The sequence below is a fragment of the Echinops telfairi genome, unplaced genomic scaffold (genome assembly GCF_000313985.2).
Source record: "Echinops telfairi isolate 266 unplaced genomic scaffold, ASM31398v2 ScPeMD7_7468;HRSCAF=8506_1, whole genome shotgun sequence".
Lineage (NCBI taxonomy): Eukaryota > Metazoa > Chordata > Mammalia > Afrosoricida > Tenrecidae > Echinops > Echinops telfairi.
Window position 1 is genome coordinate 5,547,280 of NW_022111370.1, and position 18,644 is coordinate 5,565,923.

At 51.7% G+C, this 18,644-nt stretch overlaps 1 protein-coding gene across 1 annotated transcript in view; it reads left to right on the plus strand.

Moving 5' to 3' along the window:
• FAM184B (family with sequence similarity 184 member B) overlaps positions 1-16,674 on the plus strand; it is a 136,005-nt gene extending 119,331 nt beyond the window's left edge. The window contains exons 14-20 of the mRNA XM_045284392.1: positions 867-1,030; positions 1,662-1,810; positions 2,499-2,645; positions 7,784-7,901; positions 10,797-10,898; positions 11,534-11,733; positions 14,973-16,674. Coding sequence (XP_045140327.1) covers positions 867-1,030; positions 1,662-1,810; positions 2,499-2,645; positions 7,784-7,901; positions 10,797-10,898; positions 11,534-11,733; positions 14,973-15,066 — 974 coding nt within the window. The 3' untranslated portion in view covers positions 15,067-16,674. The remainder of the gene's footprint in view (positions 1-866; positions 1,031-1,661; positions 1,811-2,498; positions 2,646-7,783; positions 7,902-10,796; positions 10,899-11,533; positions 11,734-14,972) is intronic.
• The last annotated feature ends 1,970 nt before the right edge of the window (positions 16,675-18,644 follow it).

Genomic DNA, 18,644 nt, shown 5'->3' on the forward strand with positions numbered 1-18,644 from the left:
TCTTCCCATGGCCACTTCCCTCATCTCTGTCGGGGACTTTAAGGACGCCCGTCATTGTGAACTTGCTCTGGTATCATCACCCTGTGCTCCAGTAGAACCTCGTGCCACCTACTTACACCTGCAAATGCCTTGCTTCCAAAGGTCTCTTTCTGAGGGTTGTGTCTAGGACATGGATTTGGGGAACACCATTGAACTCAGTACACTCCGTCTGTGAAAGATTGGGTGCAGCGGTGTCCTCCAGAGTACCTGGTACACTAGGACTGGGACTCAAGACTGAGAATAGGATGGATGGACAGATGACACAGTGGACAGATGACAGGATGGATGGACAGATGGCAGGATGAATGGACAGGTGGCAGGATGGATGGATAGATGGATGGATAGATGGCAGGATGGATGGATAGGTGGCAGGGTGGGTGGACAGAGGACAGGATGGGTGGACTGGTGGCAGGATGGATGGATAAATAACAGGATGGATGGACAGAGGACAGGATGGGTGGACAGGTGGCAGGACGGGTGGACAGGCAGAGTGAGGGAGGGATGGAAAGTGTGGGGTTAAATGAATTAATCTATGGTACCTCTAATTCATGTCCTGTTTTTATGTTACTTAGGTTTGTAATTTTTTTTAACAATTGGGCTGTGTTTTGGTTTTGTTTTGTTTTTTATGTGTCTGGGTTTTTGTACGGAGAAAGTCCTCAATACTTGGTAGCTATTCTTACTATTATCTTGAACTACGTTTAAGGGAACTCAACCCAAAGCCTTCAGCAGCTGCTCCTCCATCCCACTTGGCTCCCCACCCTAGTCTGTTGTCCTGGCAGGACCACCTGCAGCCCTGCAACCCTTCTGACCTGCTGGTCTCTCTCCAGAGTCCCTGAGGCAGGAGCTGTCCGAGCAGCGGATTGCCTGCTCCGAGCACCAGCAGGACTTGGTGGCCCTGCAGGCCCACCTGAGGGCTCTGGGCAGCTCAGGTCAACAGCGGGCTGGCCCGCAGCCTCCAGGGGACAGCGGGAACCAAGCCCTCACCACCCAGGTAAGTGTCCTGCCAACATCTCCCCTAGGTGCTGCTTAGGGCTGTAGCCATTAGTCCAGGAAGATAGACTTCAGGGTCTGATCTAGGGAGATCCCTCGCCTGCCATACCCCTCTGGGGATTAGGTCTAGGGACCTTTGAGAATCAGAAAGCAGGTCTTAAATACTGTGCGCATTTATTGCACAGACCCATGGCCTCTAGGAGGGTTCCAGGCAGGACTCAAGGTTGGGGTCACTCAGAATACCCCTAGCCAGACCGCAGGTTTGGGCCTCCCTGGCCCTGGATCAGCTCTCCTTGAATTTCCGGGTCAGATGGCACTCCTCTCTTGCCACCCCCCTACCCCCACCTCCCTCCCCTAAATGCCCAGGCCTCTCTCCCAGCCAGCCTTCAGGTCTCCATTCACAGGGAGCCTACAAGGCAAAGGCAGAAGGCAGTGGGGTTCATGGCTCACCGCGTTCATTTGTAAACCAGTTCAGGACCCGGTGTGGCCAGATCCCAAAGCAGTGGGCTTGAAGAGATGTGGTATGCTCTGAGCTGACGCCCGGGACCTCCGCCTGGGCCCCTGTGGACCTGTGATCCGGTGTGCATGTCCACATGTCCATCCGCGCCTCCTGAAGGCCCGTCCCTTTGCAGGAGCGAGGCGACTCTGGCTCCCAGACAACAGGCGCCTGCGAGCAGGGCCAGAGCGAGGGCTGCGGGCTCTGGGAGGACGCGGTGCGGCGGCTGCTGGCTGAGGTGGAACTGCACAGACAGGAGGCGATGCAGCTCCGCGAGCAGCTCAGGTTGGTCAGCCTGCAGGGACCCCCAGATCCCCTGCCAGCCTGCCGGCCTGGGTGAGCCGCTGCCATCTGCTGTCTGGCTCCTCTACGGAAAAACAACGAACAACTGCCATCGGTTCTGACACCAACGACCCCGTAAGACTAGTTAGAGCTGCCCCTGTGTGTGTATGAGGCTGTAAATCTATATGGGAGTAGAACACCTCATCTTTTCTTCTGTGGGACAGCTGGTGGTCTCCAATCATTCACCTTGAGTTAGCAATCCAGGGGCGTAACCCACCAAAAAGATTAGAGCCAAGTAAACCCTCTTCTACTCTATCCTATGGGTCACATAGGATAGTAATGTCTATAACAACAACAATACTATCATTATGAATCCATGTGTAACCATTTATTATGACTCCTGAGTTCAGAGCCTTTATTTTAATGATACATGCCATTTCTTAAATAGCTATAGGACTTTTCATGCAATCCATTTCTTTTGGAGGGAGCATGTATCTTCCCAGGCATCTGTTTATCGAAGCTGTCGAGTACAAAGGTGCTGGGAGCCAAGAATGAATTCTTGAGGCCCCCTCCCAGGCTTCCCAGATTCATTCTCCTGCCCATGACTCCCAAGCCAGGACGCCCACCCAGCACAGTGGGGAACAGATCCCTGGGACCAGAACAGCTCTGACTGCTGCCCGCCTGCCCACAGGTCGCGGGAGGAGGAGCAGCAGGCCCAACGGGCCCGGGGGGTGGAGGCGCTGCGCCGAGAGCATCGGGAGGAGATGCAGGCCATGGTGGCGGACTTCAGCAGTGCCCAGGCCCGGCTCCAGGCCCGGCTGGCTGCTCTGGAGGCAGAGTAAGTGTGGTCTCCACAGCAGACAGTCCAGCGTCCCTGGAACGTCCCTGGTTTTAAAAGGGAAGCCCTGGCACCTGCCTTCCCCCCCCCCACCCCCACCCCAGGAATGCCCTTAGGTCCAGACCATTTGGGGTGAGTGTGGTCTTAACTGTATCAGGAATACCACTGGTGAAAAGCAACTAGCAGCCCGAATCCAGAGCTCCCGCTGTGGGGAATGGTTCTTTCTGTCCGCTGCGGGGGAAGGCCCTTGGGTGTGCTTCGCTAGCATCCACAGGGTTGCTTGGGGACCTCCACATGGCGTCTGTCTGTCCCCGTGTCCCTGGAGAAGGACATCATGCTGTACAAAGCAGAGGTTTCGTACAAAAGGTGACTCTGCGATGGCTTGACAGCAGGCTCAAATAGAGCAGCATTTTCGAGGCTGCCGCAGGACCAGGCAGTGTTTCCTTCTGCTGCGCATGCGTCGCTGGGAGTCCGACTCGGGCGGCTCCTAAAGACCAGGCGGGCTCTTGTTTGTCTGCGTCTGATCTGCTCTTTCATCGCTCCAGAGTTCAGCAGGAGCACCACTGCCCTTGCCCTCACGGGAGCACGCGGCCCCTTTAACAGCTCACGGCCCAAACAGAAGAGGAGGAGCCCTAGTTTTGCTTTTACCTTTTGTGGTAAAAGCGGACGTCCTCTCCTGATGACTTCTGGTTAGCAGAAATTCGGTCTTTCGGAAGAGCAAAGTGCTGTAAATCGGCTTTGGAAAAGTGGGGGGGTTCCTGCAAGAATGAAGTCTTAAGAGAGGGATCTGTTTGGCGTAGGTGACAATACACTCAGGGCAGAAAGGAGTCTTGTCGAAAGTTGGGACGCCCTATGTGGAGTGTGGCCAGGTGGCATTTTGCACAGCTGGCAGGGAACAGCCATCCCTGAGGAGGAAGCGCTTTCCTGGCGCAGCAAGTGCAAAGGCCCTGAAAACAGCCAGAGGGCGCCTGTGGGCTGAGGGAGAGAGTGGGCCAAAGGAAAGGAGTGGGGGGAGTGGGGGAGCTGGGAGCCTGTGGGTTGAGGGGATGGTGTTTGGCTGTGTTCCCAGCATACGTTCGGTCCCAGGGGAGCTGTTAGAGGTTTGAGCAGCTGTGGCATCATCTTGTTTACCTTCCTTTTTGAAAAATACTGTGTTGTGTGTGAAAATACCGTGTTGTGTTTTCAGGGCACACAACAGTGTCCTATTCAGTCAACTCTACCCAAGTGGTTCTGTGAGCGGTTGCCTGCTTCACACCATGTGACTGTTCTCCTTGTTTCCATTCTGGTGGTGCTTTCCATCCCCCGCCCGCCTCTCCTCTTTGTTTCAAAGTCATGATTGCCTGGTCTTAGTACTTGGGACATCTTGTCGGGAGAGGCAGGTCTCTGGAGAAGGACCCCGTGTTTGGTAAAGTGGAGGGTCGGTGAAAAGGAGGTGGATGGACGTGGGCTGCATCAGTGGGCTCAGGCATGGGAACGATTGTGAGGCTGGCCCAGGACCGGGCAGAGTTTCCTTCTGCTGTGCACAGGGCCACTATGGGTCAGAACCCACTCCATGGAACCACAGACAACAGCATCGACTATTTAATCTCATGTTGTTGTTGTTGTTAGGTCCTGTCAAGTCCGTTCCAGCCCATAGCGACCCTAAGTACAGCAGAACGAAACACTGCCCATCAGGCACCATCCTCACAGTGGTTCTTATGTTTGAGCCCATGGTTGCAGCCACGGTGTCAACCCATCTCATCGACGGTCTTCTTTCTCACTGCCTCTCGACTTCCTCTCGACTTCCTCTTCGCCTGCAGTCTGAAACCACCAGCCACTATTCTCATAAATAGTTAGCCTCAGAAACAAAGAGGGCGGTTCTACTCCGTCCAATAGGGTCACTGTGAGTCGGCATCGACTCGATGGCAGTGAGTTTTTAGCTTCTCTAGTTTACCAAGTAGGATATGCTTTGCAGAAACTACTTTCTCCTGACAACATATCCAAAGTCCATGAGACAGAGTCTTGCCTAGGAGCTCTGTGCAGCACCCCACCCAAGACAGATCAGTTGGTTCTTTGGGCAGTCCATGATACTTTCAACATTCTTCTCCAGCACTGCAATTCACATGCATCGGTTCTTGTTCGGGCTTCCTTATTTACTGTCCAACTTTCACTTGGATCTGCAAGGCAAGTCAGGCACACCTGGGTCCTCAAAGTGACACCCTTGTTCGTCAACACTTTAAAGAGGTCTTGTGCAGCAGATTTGCCCAGTGCCATTCACCATTGTTAGATTTCTTGACTGTGGCTCCCATGAGCATTGATTGTGGATCCAAGCAAGATGAAATTCTTAACAACTTCAACCTTTTTTTTCTCCCCATTATTCGATGTTACCTATTGGCAGTTGTGAGGGTTTGGGTTTTTTTGCATTGTGTCGTCATCCACACTGAAGGCTGCGGTCCTGGCTCTTCATCAGCTAGTGCTTCAAGCCCTCCTCGCTTTCAGTGAGCAGGGCGACATCATCTGCGTATCTCATCAGTCTTCCTCCAATCCCGATGCCACGGTCTTCTTCATACAGTCCGGCTTCTCCGATTATTTGGTCAGCAGACAGATTGATTGAGCACAGTAAGGGAACCCAACCCTATCTTGATTTGAAGCCGGGCATTCCTCCCTTGTTCAGGTTGAATAAATGCCTCTTGGTCCATGTACAGGTTCTGTGTGAACACCATGAAGTGTTCTGGAATTCCCTTTCTTCTCAACGGCAGAACCACTCAAGGTTCACATTTTGGCTCTCGTAGCCTTGTTCTAATTTTCCTCAACTTGAACTTACATATGAGCAACTCATGCTCTGCTCCCCTGTCAGCGTCTGGCTTTATTTGGGCTGCTGAGAGTGAGCTTCACCATCGTCTCTTCTGACAGATGCAGTCAACTTGAACTCTGTGGATTCCAGCTGGAGAAGTCCACGTGGTGTGGTTGAAAAAAGGTCCTTGCTATGAACAAGTCGTTGTCTTGCAAAATTCTGTCATGCGATCTCTAACTTCGTTTCTGTCATCCAGACCATCTTTCCCAACTACCGTTCCTGGCCTCAGAGTGATGGTGTTTTCTTAAGGTCCACAGTGCTCATGAGCGATTTTTTTTTTTCTTGGGCCGTTTTTTTTTTTACTTGGGAGGGACCCTTGGCTCTTGTCGGTTCGAGGTGTAGAAGCTCCCAGGGCGAATCTTGGTGAGTCTGTTGGTCTCAGGTTGACTGTCTCTGAACCGGGTCACCCTGGCTGTGGAGAGACGATGGTGGGGTCCGGTGGAGTCAGGGAGACCGGTCACTGCAGTGCTCCAGGTGAGTTTAAATGCAGCTCGTTTGACTCCACGCCTGTGCGCTTAAGGATTATTCTCGGTTTTCTCCAATGCAGAGCAAACCATCCAGAAGCCGCCTGTGGGAGGTTTTTTCAGTTGCATGTGCCAGGTGCCCCTGATTTCACTGAATCTTCACAACCAACCAGTTTGATGCCCATTGTGAAGAGGAGGGAGCCAAGGCTTGTGGGCGAATTGCACATAGCCCAGAAAAAGTATTCAACCGCGGGACAACTCTTTATGGAGCCGTGAAGGCTGAAGTCCAGTCCTTCAGTCCCCAGCTCATTCAGGCCCCAGTGCCATTCACCATTGTTAGATTTCTTGACTGTGGCTCCTCTGACGTCTCACTGAGAGGGCATGTTATGTCCCAGGTCTGCCAGGAGGTGGCGACAGAGACATGCCAGCAACTGTCAAACCTGCCAGCTGTGGCCCTCTTTTCTGGCCCTGGACTCTTTGGTGCAGCCAGGGTTAACCCTGGTGGCACAGGGGATTAACCACAGGGCTGCCGACATTCAGGGTGGTGTCTCAAACCCACAAGTTTTCTCTACAGGAGAAAGCCAAGGCCGCCTGCTCCCATAAAGGTTTATAGCCTCAGAAACCCACAAGGGCAGGTCTGCTCTCCTGTAGGATCACTAGGAATCAGAATTGACTCAAGGCCAGTTGGTGTGGGGGGATGTTTTGACCTTCTTCTCCCTGGTCTTGACACCCCACTGCATGCAGCAGCCACATGCCCACAAAACTAGGCTCCTTGAGCTATTGAGCCTGGATGTACCCCCAAAACTATTACCCTAAGTCATCTTTAAACTTTACACCAAAAATACCCCCCTTGAAGTTGTTTTTAAATTTAACAAAGCCCATCGCCGCAGGGTCAATTGCAACCCTATATAGGTTTTCTGAGGCTGTATGTAAGTCTTTATGGAAGCTGACCGTCTGGTCTTTCTCCCAAGGCGTGGCTGGTGGGTTTGAACAACAAGCCTGGCAGTTAGCAGCCCACGGCCTAATGCAGGGAGCCCCCAGGGTGCCTTTAGTCAAACAAGGGTTCAGTTTAATTAATAAAGACTGTTTCTTGAACAGAGTTCCCAGTTGTCATGGCATCCAGATTTTCAGGAGTCCTGGATGCCCTGAGATCATTTTTAAACTGTAGACTAAACACATCCCCTGAAATCTTCTTTAAAATTGAACAATAGTTATGCTTTTGCTGGTACGAATGTTTGCCTTGAGTTACACTCTTTGAAGAACTGCCTACAAGGGGGTTTCAAAAAGCCCATGGGAAAAGTGGAAGCAAAAGGGAATGGCATTTCCCATGACTTTTCTGCAGCCCCCTTGTCGGTGGGGTCAAATGGACAACTGCGGCTGGACAGCTGAGAGGAAGCTGGGGCGGGAGTGGGGAGGTGGCAGTGGACTTCTGTCAGTGGGGAAGGGGCAGCTTAGGAGAGCAAGGTGAGGACGGTTTTACAACTCCGGGAAGTTCATGCGTGGCCCAGGATGTCCCGAAGGTGTTGAGTTGATGTGTTTTGCTGGGCACGAGGATGCTACAAAAAGCGCAGGGGAAAATGGGATCAAGAGAGAATGGGAGTTTCCCACAGACTCTCTGAAGCCCCCTCATATATTCACCACAATAATTTTTTTCAGGAGAACCAGAACCCGGGCTCCTTGTCCTTGAAGCCCTGACAACTCGGGCTAGGGTCTGCAGCCCGGACAAGACTCTAGGCCTCAGTTTCCTCCTTGCAGCAGAGCGAGTGCCTGCTCAGAGGAAGCACCAGCACTCTTTCATTTCTCTCTGGGGGAAGGGCTAACTGCTAGTCTGTTTACAACAGGCTCAGAGACTCCAGAGAGAAGCTGGGGAAGGGGGCTTCGCAGCCAGAGGACCTGCAGCTCAGTGGCCGCCTGCAGAGCCGCCTGAAGGGGCGAGAGGACATCATCGAGCAGCTCACGGTGAGGCTGTGAACCCTGCCCGGGGAGTGGGGGGGCCACAGGCCACCAAGGACCTCACCAGGGGCCTTGACTCTGCACCCCCAGCAGTTCCTGGGTACCTACCATCTTCATCTTGATGGCCAGAAAAACCACCTCACAAAGGATCCTGAGCTGGTTTCCTGTGTGAGAAGGATTCTGGTTGCCCAGTGGTTAGACAGCAAGCTGGGACTCATGGTCAGCAGTTTGAACCTAGCAGTCCCTCCACGGGGGAACTGGGAAGCAGTCTGCTTCTGGGAAAATGTACAGCTGTGGAAACCCTCAGGGTCAGTTCTTCTCTGTCCTGCAGGGTCCCCGTGAGTCGGGAACCTCTGGGCAGCAGTTGCCCTCTGGGGGCACAATGAGTCAGAATTGACTCAGTGTCGGTGAGGGGCTTTGTTTGGTTTTCTAATCGGCCCCATAGAACAGGGTAGACCTGCCTGCTCTGGTTTCAGAGACTGGGAATCTTCCCGTGAGCAGTCTCATCCTTCCACCTTAGAAGAGCTGGCGGGGATCTTGGGGGGCCAGCAGCCCAACTCACAAACCCAATCCAAACTCGCTGCCATTGAGTCAATGCTGCCTCCTAGTGACCGCCCGCATAGCTGCCCCTAAACCAGAAGCCATTTGCCATCAAATCCATTTTGAAGCCAACTGCCGCCTCTTTCTCTGCAGAGTGGCTGGTAGGTTCGAACCTGTAACAGAAAAGCCTCTCTCCCTGTCCCTGTGATTCCGCTCCCCAGGGCACTAAGGCTTTGACATGCCCTCCTCCCGTCTCCGCCCCCTTCCCCTCTTACATGGACCACCCCTCCCCGCCCCAGTGGGAAGGTCCTTCTGTCGCCAAGCTGGGGCACCAGGACAGTTCCCAGGAGCTGGCCTTCAACGTGGGGACAGTGGGTGCTGAATTCACACGTCAGTGTGGGTGACAACCAGAAGTCTCCCTCCAGCTGCCCCCCTCTCCCCCCAGCCCCATGTTTCCCATAACCTTGATCCTAGCCCTATCATCTCTCAGTGACCCACGAAACTGGAGAATCCATTACCGGGTCTCCATGCCCCTGCCTCGCCCTCTGTACTGGTTCCAGAGAACCAGAGCAGCTGGGGGGTGGGGTGGGGGGGTGGATAGAAGCCAGTCTGGCAGGGCTGTGTTAGCACCCTCACGACTGCCCATCTCCTGCGGGGTGAAAGCTCAGGCATAGTCCTGGCCTGCTAGCTCCTTATTGTCTTGACTCCATGCCTCTCCCATCTGCTCGCTCTGCCAGCCCCTGGGCGGTAACCTGGAGAATTTACACAATGTCCGGAAATCCAGAGAGTCATTAGGATTGAACACTCACTTGGCATTGCTAGGGGGTGAAGTAAGGAGCCCTGGAGGCGTAGCGGTTAGGAAGCAGATGGACACTCCGCCTGTACTTAAATCTTATCACAGTACAACATGGTTTGTTCTAATAATGTGGCATTGTATGATACTCACCTTCCTGACTTGATCCCTGAAGACAAAGTGGGTGCATAAGCAAATGTGGTGAAGAAAGCTGGTAGTGCCCAGCTATCAAAAGATATAGCATCTGGGTCTTAAAGGCTTGTAATTAAACAAGTGGCCACCTAGCAGGGAAGCAACAATGCCCACATGGAAGAAGCACATCAGCCTGTGTGATCATGAGGTGTCGATGGGAAGAGGTATCAGAAATTCAAAAACAAGCAATCAAATTAATGTGAAGGAGCGTGGACAAAGTGGAGACCCAAAACCCACCTGTGAGACAACTGGGTGGTCCTCAGAAGGGCCACAAGGAAGGAATGATAAATCTAGGGTGCAGTATTGCACTGATGAACCACATAACTATTCTCTAATATTCCCCTCCCTTACTATGATGGTTTTTCTTTGTTTTACCTCATTAATCATGTCAGACATACATATGTCAGTTGTATAATCAGATCATTGGATACATGAAAGCCAGTTGTATAATCAAGATCATTGGGTACAGTAACAGGAGTAATGGTTCCCTGAGGGAATGGGAAGAAAGGGGGAGAGGAAGGGAAGGAGCTGATAGCATTGATGGCTGTATATGACCCCGCTCAAGGGGATTAAACAACAGAATTGTATGTAAACAGATATACTGGATGGTGTCAGATATAGCAAAAAGAATAATAATAATAAGGGTTCCTGAGGGAGAGGGGATAAAGGGGAGATGATCTCAAGGAGTTCAAGAAAAAATGTCTTGAAACTGATTGTGATAGCAATTGTACAATACTGCTTGGCGTGATTGAACTATAGAATGCTATGATATCCGTAAGAGCTCCCAATTAAACGATGAAATGAATTAATTAAAAATTTTTTTTAAAGTTCAAACCACGTGAGAAGGGTCTTTCCAGTCGAGAGTTACAGGTTCGGAACGCAAGGGCAGCTCGGCCCTGCCCGCAGGGGCAGGCGGGGACTCCATGGGGAGTGGGTTGGGTTTGGCTTGGGGAGTGGACATGGTGACCAAGGCACTGGACTGCTACCGAGTCAGAATCGACTCGACGGCGGTGAGTTTGATTTGAGTTTTGATTTGGGGGGAAATCCCAGGCTGCTGCACACGGCTCCCGCTAGGCTGCTAACCAAGAGGATGTGAGGGTGGAGTCACTCTGAGGGTCCTCGTAAGAAAGTCCTGGCACTGTCCAGCCGCAACACCAGTGTGACTGAGCGCATGGGGTCACCACGAGTTGGGGGGCACTCAACGCAGAGGCGCAGGGATAGAAGCACCACGCTCGCACAGCAACCACAGCTGCAGCCTCTGCTCTGGGGTCCTGGCCTGAGCCCCGCCCGTGGCCCGGCCCTCCGCTTGTCTCCTGTCACTCATGCGCAGCGCTGTGTTCAGGCTACAGACAGACATGCTTGTGTGTTTTTTGCAGGAGAGACGCTTCCGTTACGCAGCGTTCCCCAGCGCCATGTCCCATCGGAACCGGTCCTTTTCCTTCAATCCTCATCCTGGGTATTTGACCCCTTCCATGAAGGTAAGTTTCCCCACTGCTTTTCGTGCATGCCCCTCTACCGCTCATTTGTTGCTTCCTGAAGATGGCGGTGGTGAGGGGGCATCGGGTCGGTTCCGCCCATGGTGACCCTACACATAACAGAATGAAACAGCCCTGCCCTGCACCATCCTCACGATTGCCCTTCATATTTGAGCACATTCCTGCAGCCACTGTGTCAATCCATCTCATCCAGGGCTGGCCTTTTTGTTGCCCCTCAACTTTACCTAGCAGGCAGGTCCTTCTCCCAGGACAGGTCGCACCGAAGACATGTCTAAAGTACATGAGGCGGGGTCTCATCATCCTTGCCTCTAAGGAGCATTCTGGCTGTACTTCTTCCAAGACAGACTTGTCTGTTGGCTTGGCTGTCCACAGTACTGCTGGAGAGGGGTGGACAGTCTGCTGGCCAAGGCGCTCTGCCTGAGGCCAAGACCACCTAGTCCTTGGTTAAGGATCAGAAGGAAGCCAGTGGAGGCTTCGTCTGTGTGGGGACTCTGCAAATGGATTGGGGGCGGCCGCTGTCATCATAGCTTTCTGCAAACTGGGATGCTCAGAATTCAAGCTCACACGAAATCCATTGCCTTGCTGGAACTCATGGAGCTTTCCTCTCTCACATGCAGAAGAAGAGGGTGGAGGAAGTGCCCAGCCGAGTGGTCAGTGTGCCAAACCTCGCCTCCTACGCCAAGAACTTCCTGAGTGGTGATTTGAGCTCCAGGATCAATGCCCCTCCAATTACCAAGTCGCCCAGCCTGGACCCCAGCCCCAGCGCTGGCCGGCCCTACAAACCCAGCCAGGCTCCAGATGCTAAAACTGCCTCAAGGTATGGGGGAGGGGAGAGCTGGGAGGCCATGTCCTGATGGACAGATGGGATGTTGGGTTCATGCTGGCACCGAGGCTTTTGAATGATAAACCAGTCTGGCCCTGGACGAAGGGTCATCCAGCTGCCAGAGTGAAACAAGCCCTGTCTGACCCTGAACTGGACACCTCAGGGATTCTGCAGGAGACCCAGCGTCCACTGGGCCAGGGCCCCTCACCTGCAGCCTCCAAGCATCCAGAAACTGCATGATTCTTCATACCAAATTCCAGAAGGACTTTTCTCCCAGGGATTATCAGAGCAGGAGCCCTGATTGCTCAGCAGGCTATGTGCTAGGCTGCTCATCATAAGGTGGGTGGTTCAGACCCACCAGTCACTCCAAGGGAGAAAAGCATACCTTTCTGCTCCCATGAAAAGTTGCACCCACAGGACAGTTCTACCCTGTCTTGTCCCCATGTGTCAGCACGGACTTGCTGGCAGTGGGTTTCATTTTTATTAGATCGGCAACCTGACTCGCTTACCCAACTTCAGCTCATAGTGCTCACAGAAGATGCACTTTCTTCCCTGGCCACAAGATCCGGGTTCAGGTTCCAGCCCCCACCCTGTTCGTTCTTAGCTGTGTGACTTTGGGCAAGTGATTTGACCTCTTTGGGTCTGTTTCCTCTAACATGGGGGCACCAGAAGCTCCTCGTCAGAATGTTGTGAAACTAAAAGAAATAACACCCACTGGGTCTCGTGCAGAAGCCCCCCCAAATAGTTCCAATTCCTCCATTATTGCTGGCATTTCTTAAAATGTGGTGCATCCTGGGATTTTTAGATCTCGTAATCCGTGGGGTGCCTGATGGCACATGATGATCTCAGACCTCAGTTTTTCCAGAAATATTTCTCTGCCAGAGCGTGCAGACATTCCCTTCCTTCATGTTGGCTCCCTGCTGGCCAGTCTCCCCCACATGCTCTAATTCTGGGCCTTCAATTTGGCATTCCAGAGCCAGCCCCTTCTCTGCTGTCCCCCTGCCAGGGGCCCTACCTGCCCAGAGACTGTTTACACAAATGAAGAGCCTTGGTAGTGCTGTGAGGGAAGCACCTGGTTGCCATAAGGTCAGCAGTTCAAACCAGTCAGCTGCCACTTGGGTGAAAGATGAAATTTTCTGTTGTCGTAAAGATTTTCAGCCTCAGAAACCATGCACAGCAGGTCTGCTGTGGCCTGCAGAGTCACGAGTTGGAATCAGCTCGGTGGCAGGGGATAGAACCTTTAATGAGGAGCCCTGGTGGCGCTCGGTCGCTAACACAAAGGTTGGCAGTTTGAACCCACCCCTTGGTTCCACAGAAAGAAGACCTCTCCAGCTGTTCCCGTCAAGTTTGCAAGACAGGAACCCCTATGGGGCAGCTCTTCCCTGTCACAGGGGTTGCTCTGAGTCTGATTGGCTGGACAAGGACTCCAGGCTCGGGTGACGATCAGACAGGAGTAGGAACAGGAGCCCGGGTGGTCATTGTGCCAATCCAAACCCCTCTTTTCACAACTGAGGAATTAGGTGTGAAGCCCCAAGCAGTCGCTCAACATCAGTTTTACAGAACTCATTGCTTTGACTCATTTTAACTTCCTCAACGAACATTTAGGAAACTGTTACATTCACCCTTGTGTTAGACAGGGTTCTCTAGAGAGATAAAACCAAATTGCTGATAATTTAATGTATTTATTTATAAAGATAATTAGATATATAACAAGAAATGAACTATTAAATCATATACAGATAAATATATAATACAAGAAATAAACAGTTAAATTAGAAAGCACTACAAATGGCTCAGTGCAACTCACGTCCATGAGAGAAAGTTGAGAGACTAGCAGTCCTTCAAGCCTAGTCTGCTGCCAGATCTTCCTCTATTTGTAGAGAGAGCTAGGCTATGTCAGCACAGCAGCCAATCACAAGGCAGGTCACCAACCGCCAGTCCCTAGCTCCAGAGGTGTCTAAAAGGAACCTCAACTTACAGCGACACAGTCCACAGGCTAGGTGTCCCACAGGTAGTGTAGCCTTTAAATTGAGGCACAGAGCAAGCAAGGCAGCCGCACACAGGTCCGATGATCACAGAGCGAGAGACAAGAAAGGCAAGGCTCACCAAGCCATTTCTCTCTCTGCCCTTCAGTTAATCCCACTTGTGTTTATCAGCCAGGCTGGCACAATAAACTCTCAACCCCCTACCATGTACACTGACCCTTATCCATTACACAAGACAAACATGTATCCAAATTCATTTTCTTCTAAGTCAGCTCATCTCAAAACTCTCGGTGTGGTAGAGATAATGTGTCACTTTGACGTGAACGTGAATGGAATATTCATCCCAGTACATGGGTTTCATTCACGAAAGCGTTACTTCAGTCATACCTATAAGTGCAGTGAAAAGCTCTTAGAAAGTGAACATCCACGTGAAGACAAACAGTGCACTGGAGACTGTCACACGGACCAACCCAAGAGACCCTTAGGCTACGTGGAACCCAGTGATCGCTAATGTATTATGTTAAATATCACACGTTACACACAAGTATGTAGTATCATATGGGTTCATTTATAAGTTAATAGCATATGATTGTTGTTTTAAAATAAGTTGCTTTCTAAAGGCGTGGTTTCGTTCCCATGTCAATTTGATGTTGTCCATCCGTAAGGAGAGGTCTATAAGAAATGGCCATAAACCTGGTGTTAACTGTCACTGCAGCTCCTGGCCCTGGCAGGGGCCCAGCACAGGCTGAAAGCCCCAAGTCAGCCCCAACTTGTGCTGACCTTGGTGCTCGGGGTAGAGCTGAGTGCCGTAGGGTTTTTACCGGCTGGTGTTTTTCTTTTGGAAATAGATTTCCAGGCCTTTCTTCTGAGTGGCCTCCAATCTCCAGCACATTGGTTAGTAGCTGAGCATGTTAACCTTTTGCATCATCCAAGGACTCCCTGTGAAGCATTCAAAAACCCAAACCTAAACATGCTACCATCGAATTTATTCCGACTCAGGGCCTCTCTGTAAGGTTTCTGGGGCTGTAAGTCTTTATAGGAGCAGACAGCCTCACCTTTCTCTCTAGGAGCGGCTGATGGGTTTGAATCCCTGACCTGGCCGTTAGCGGCCCAAAGCCTAACCCACAGCTCCCTCCGAGTTCCTTCTCATTCGTTAACATGGAGTCTTAAGCAAGAGTGGGCGGTGTTCAGTGGCTGACGGAATAATTTTCGTAGCCAGGGAAGAAAACACCTGTGTCTGTTTTTCAGGAACCAAGAGGGTGAAACAGCCCAGCCCAAAGATGTCCAGCAGAAGCCCGGCTCTGCCCACCAGGAGTGGTTCACCAAGTATTTTTCTTTCTAAAGGGCCCTGGGCACATCACTAGGACACTCGTCTTTTAAAACTGTCTGGTGGAGAGGAGTGAGCGGAAGCCCCAGCCAGCCAGCCAACCAACTAATACCTTGCTCATAACGTGACTGATAAACTGCTAGCTGAAATAAGGTTTGGTGTTGAAATTCGTCCTGTCATCCCATAGTGGCACCAGTTCAGAGAAGAGAAATCCTTGGCTTTAAAATTCAGCAGGCCAACGTTTATCAACCAACACTGCCTGGCTGAATCTTTAACGCCAAGGGGCACCTTTTTTTTAAGACGCAAATGTTCCTGCTGACTCCCCTTAGTGTATGTCCCCTGTCGTCAGACCATTGTCCCCTGACAGCCTCTCCACTGTGCCCTTTGAAAGGGGTTCCACTTTGCCTAAGGATGCTGGTTGCCACCATGTGACCAGTGATGCCATCCAGCAGGAACGGAAGCTGGAGCAGAAGAGGAGTCAGACAAAGTCTGAGATCACAGGAAAGCCAGCCGGGGCTGCTGAGGAGGGGGTTGGGACAGACGGGGCACATCTGAGGGGAAGATCTTGACAAGACTGTCCATCACCTGAAGACGTGGAAGTCTCAGTAGCCCACGAGGGCAGGTCTACCGTGACCTGTAGGGTGGCTAAGAGTCAGAACTGGCAAATGGCAGTGAGTTTGGTTTTGCTGACTAAGGCCCATCCCTGGATGACATCTACCTCATCTGGGCTTTGTGAGGATTAACAATACCATGCCTAAACAAAGGGACCTGCTGGGAATTGGAATTAACCCCCTTGAGGATTCTTCTGGTTGACCGAGTGTCGCCCACCCATGCCCGTCTCCATGTCTGTGACCGTGGCGACGGGGGAACCTGGGATTCCTGTGATGGTGTCCAGACGGACTGCGCTTTGAGGTCAAGGGTGGACAGGGGCCGTTGTCTTCCGGTGCTTCACTCCCCCATTGCATGGACTCCCAGTCAAGGGCTGGGAAGGGCTGTTTCTGGTGCTGGCCATGCCCTTGGCCCACAATGAGTTCTCCTGACCTCCGAGGGACCGCTGAGATTTGACGGGATGCATCACAGCTCTCCGTGGGCAAAGCCTGTGTCCACCAGGCACCCACAGTGTTTGTTCTATGCACTGTCCAAACCTTTGCTCTTTGGATAAAACCATACCCAGGGGGCCGTGAAAACGGTTGTCGCTTGTGTTCTTTTCCACAGGAAGGAGGCAGACCGGCCTAATGCGGTATCTTCATATAAAAAGTTCCTGCATCTGGTTGTGACAGAGTCCTGGGGTGGCCCTACCGACATGCTGGTATCTCTAACCCACCCAGAGCCCCCAGGGGAAAAAGGTGATGTGCTGCTCTAAGCTCACAGCCTTGACCGCCCAACGGGGCAGTTCGGAGGGACTCGATGGTAAAGGGTGTTGTCTTTGTTGTGCAGCACGTAAACACCACCTTGAGAGGAAGGCCATTACAACTCTGATTCACAGTTAAAGATAAGCCCAGGTGGACGACATGGTCGGCTACCCACAGCAAAGCCAGCAGTTCAAAAGCACCAGCTACTCTGAGGGACAGCGATGGGGCTTTCTGTGCCTGCAGACTTACAGTTTCAGATACCCCCAGGGCACTTCTGGTCCGTCCAGCAGGTGGCTGTGAGTCGGAATCGACTCAAAGCCATTGAGTGTGTGTTTTGAGCACTGAAGTGAATCAAACCAAACAACAACAACAAAAAAGCCTCTGCCATCCATAGCCTCATCTGTCTCCTTTGGAGCAAGCAGGAGCAAGTGGTGGGTTTGAACCTCCAGCCTTGCGATTAACAACAGTCCAACGCTAACACAACAGCACCACCAGGGCTCCTTCAGCTCCTCAAACCACAAAGCGCCAGTAAGACAGCTCTCTCAGTGCCACAGGTGGACGTCATCGCAAATTAACATGCCAGCATACTGGGTCAGTATCAAGGTTTTGCTCTCCCTTGCAGGGGAGCCTGTAGGTTGTGTTCTTGTTTTGTAAGAAGACTACACGCTGCTTAGAGGAAAATCTCCGTACACCGGATTGCGCTACTCCTGACCCTGGCAGTTGACTGCACTGCCGACCACATATCCCTGCAGCAAGGCAGAGGTTTGTCGGTTTGTTTGTTTTATTGTAAAGGTAGAGATAGTGGGTATTTGCCCCAAGAATGCTAGCTGCATAGCCGTTGCTGGGGCCAGTCATTCTAGAACTAGCTAGCGAGGATGATGGGAGCATGAAAAATGGGGTTATCAAAGAGAGCCCCACCGAATCTGGAAATTACATAAAGGCTTGTTTAGCTGCAACATAAGGCGAAGGATGGAGGGCCTCTATAGACTCCGATCCTCTGTCCAGAAAGGCTGTATCACCGCCGTCGAGTGGATGCTGACTCACGGCAACCCGATAGGACAGGACAAAATGGACTCTGTGGGTTTCTGAGACTAACTCCCAACAGGCGTAGAAAGCCTCACGTTTCTCCTGAGGAGTCGCTCTTGTGGTTAGCAGCCCAACACGTAAACACAATGCCATCCGCTGCATGTTGTGGTTGGTTCCCAACAGAACCCAACATTCCCTGGTCCCAAGCCATTCTCAATCATTGCACCCACTGTGTCAATCCATTTCCTGATGGGCCCCCCTACCAAGCATGATGCCCTTTGCTAGGGACTGGTTTCTCCGGACCGTCTATCCAAAGTAGGGAAGTCGAAGCCCTGCACCCTTGCCCCTAAGAAGCACCCAAACTGTTTTATGACCGGCTGATCCAAGGAGCCATCAGCTTGGTCGACCAGGCCAAGTTTCAGGGTTTAATAACACTTACCGGAGCAGGAGGGGGAATGAGGCCATGAGGCAGTGATAGTTTTCACACAGAGAGTTCAGTGAATATCGATTCTGTTGTGCAAACACCGCCGTTAGGCTAGCCTCTCTAGAAATACAAAACCAGTGACATTAAGTCTTTGTATATAAAAAGGATTGACATCCAGAAACCACACACGCAGTCGTAGAAGTAGTTAAATCCAGGTCAGGTCGGTGGGTCAGATGGCAAGCTTGATGCAGGGGGAACAAACCAGGAAGCAGGAAGATCACAGGCTGGTGGACGCAGGGTTGAATGAACCCAAGGTTGGGCAAATGAATCCAAGGTCGGCAGTCCACTGCTGGCTCCTGGGATTGGCAGGTCCAGGAACCAGATGCAGGATCAGAACCAGAAGGGAGTTGCTACCCCACACCCGTTTGAAATCTCCCCTTATCTCTCCTGGGTTCCCGGAAAGCCATCTGAAAGGAGATTCATCTGAGAATGGTGATTTCATCTGTCTGTAAAAATAGATATAAGTCTGGCTCTCGTATACTTTCAAAACTGTTTTTAGGGAGTAGGGAGCTATGAGATCGGCTCTTCCGTCTCAAAGTTTGCCAAAGAGACACAGAAAAGAAAGTTGTGATTGCAGAATGTCTAGTGTAGTCTAGTATTGCCACGACTAGAAAATCATCGTCACCATCATCATCAATCACAGCTATAGGGAAGAAGAGAATGTTCTAGAATCAAACAGGATGACAATTGTCCTATTCTGAGTACGACAGGAGGGCGGTACTGATGGCATG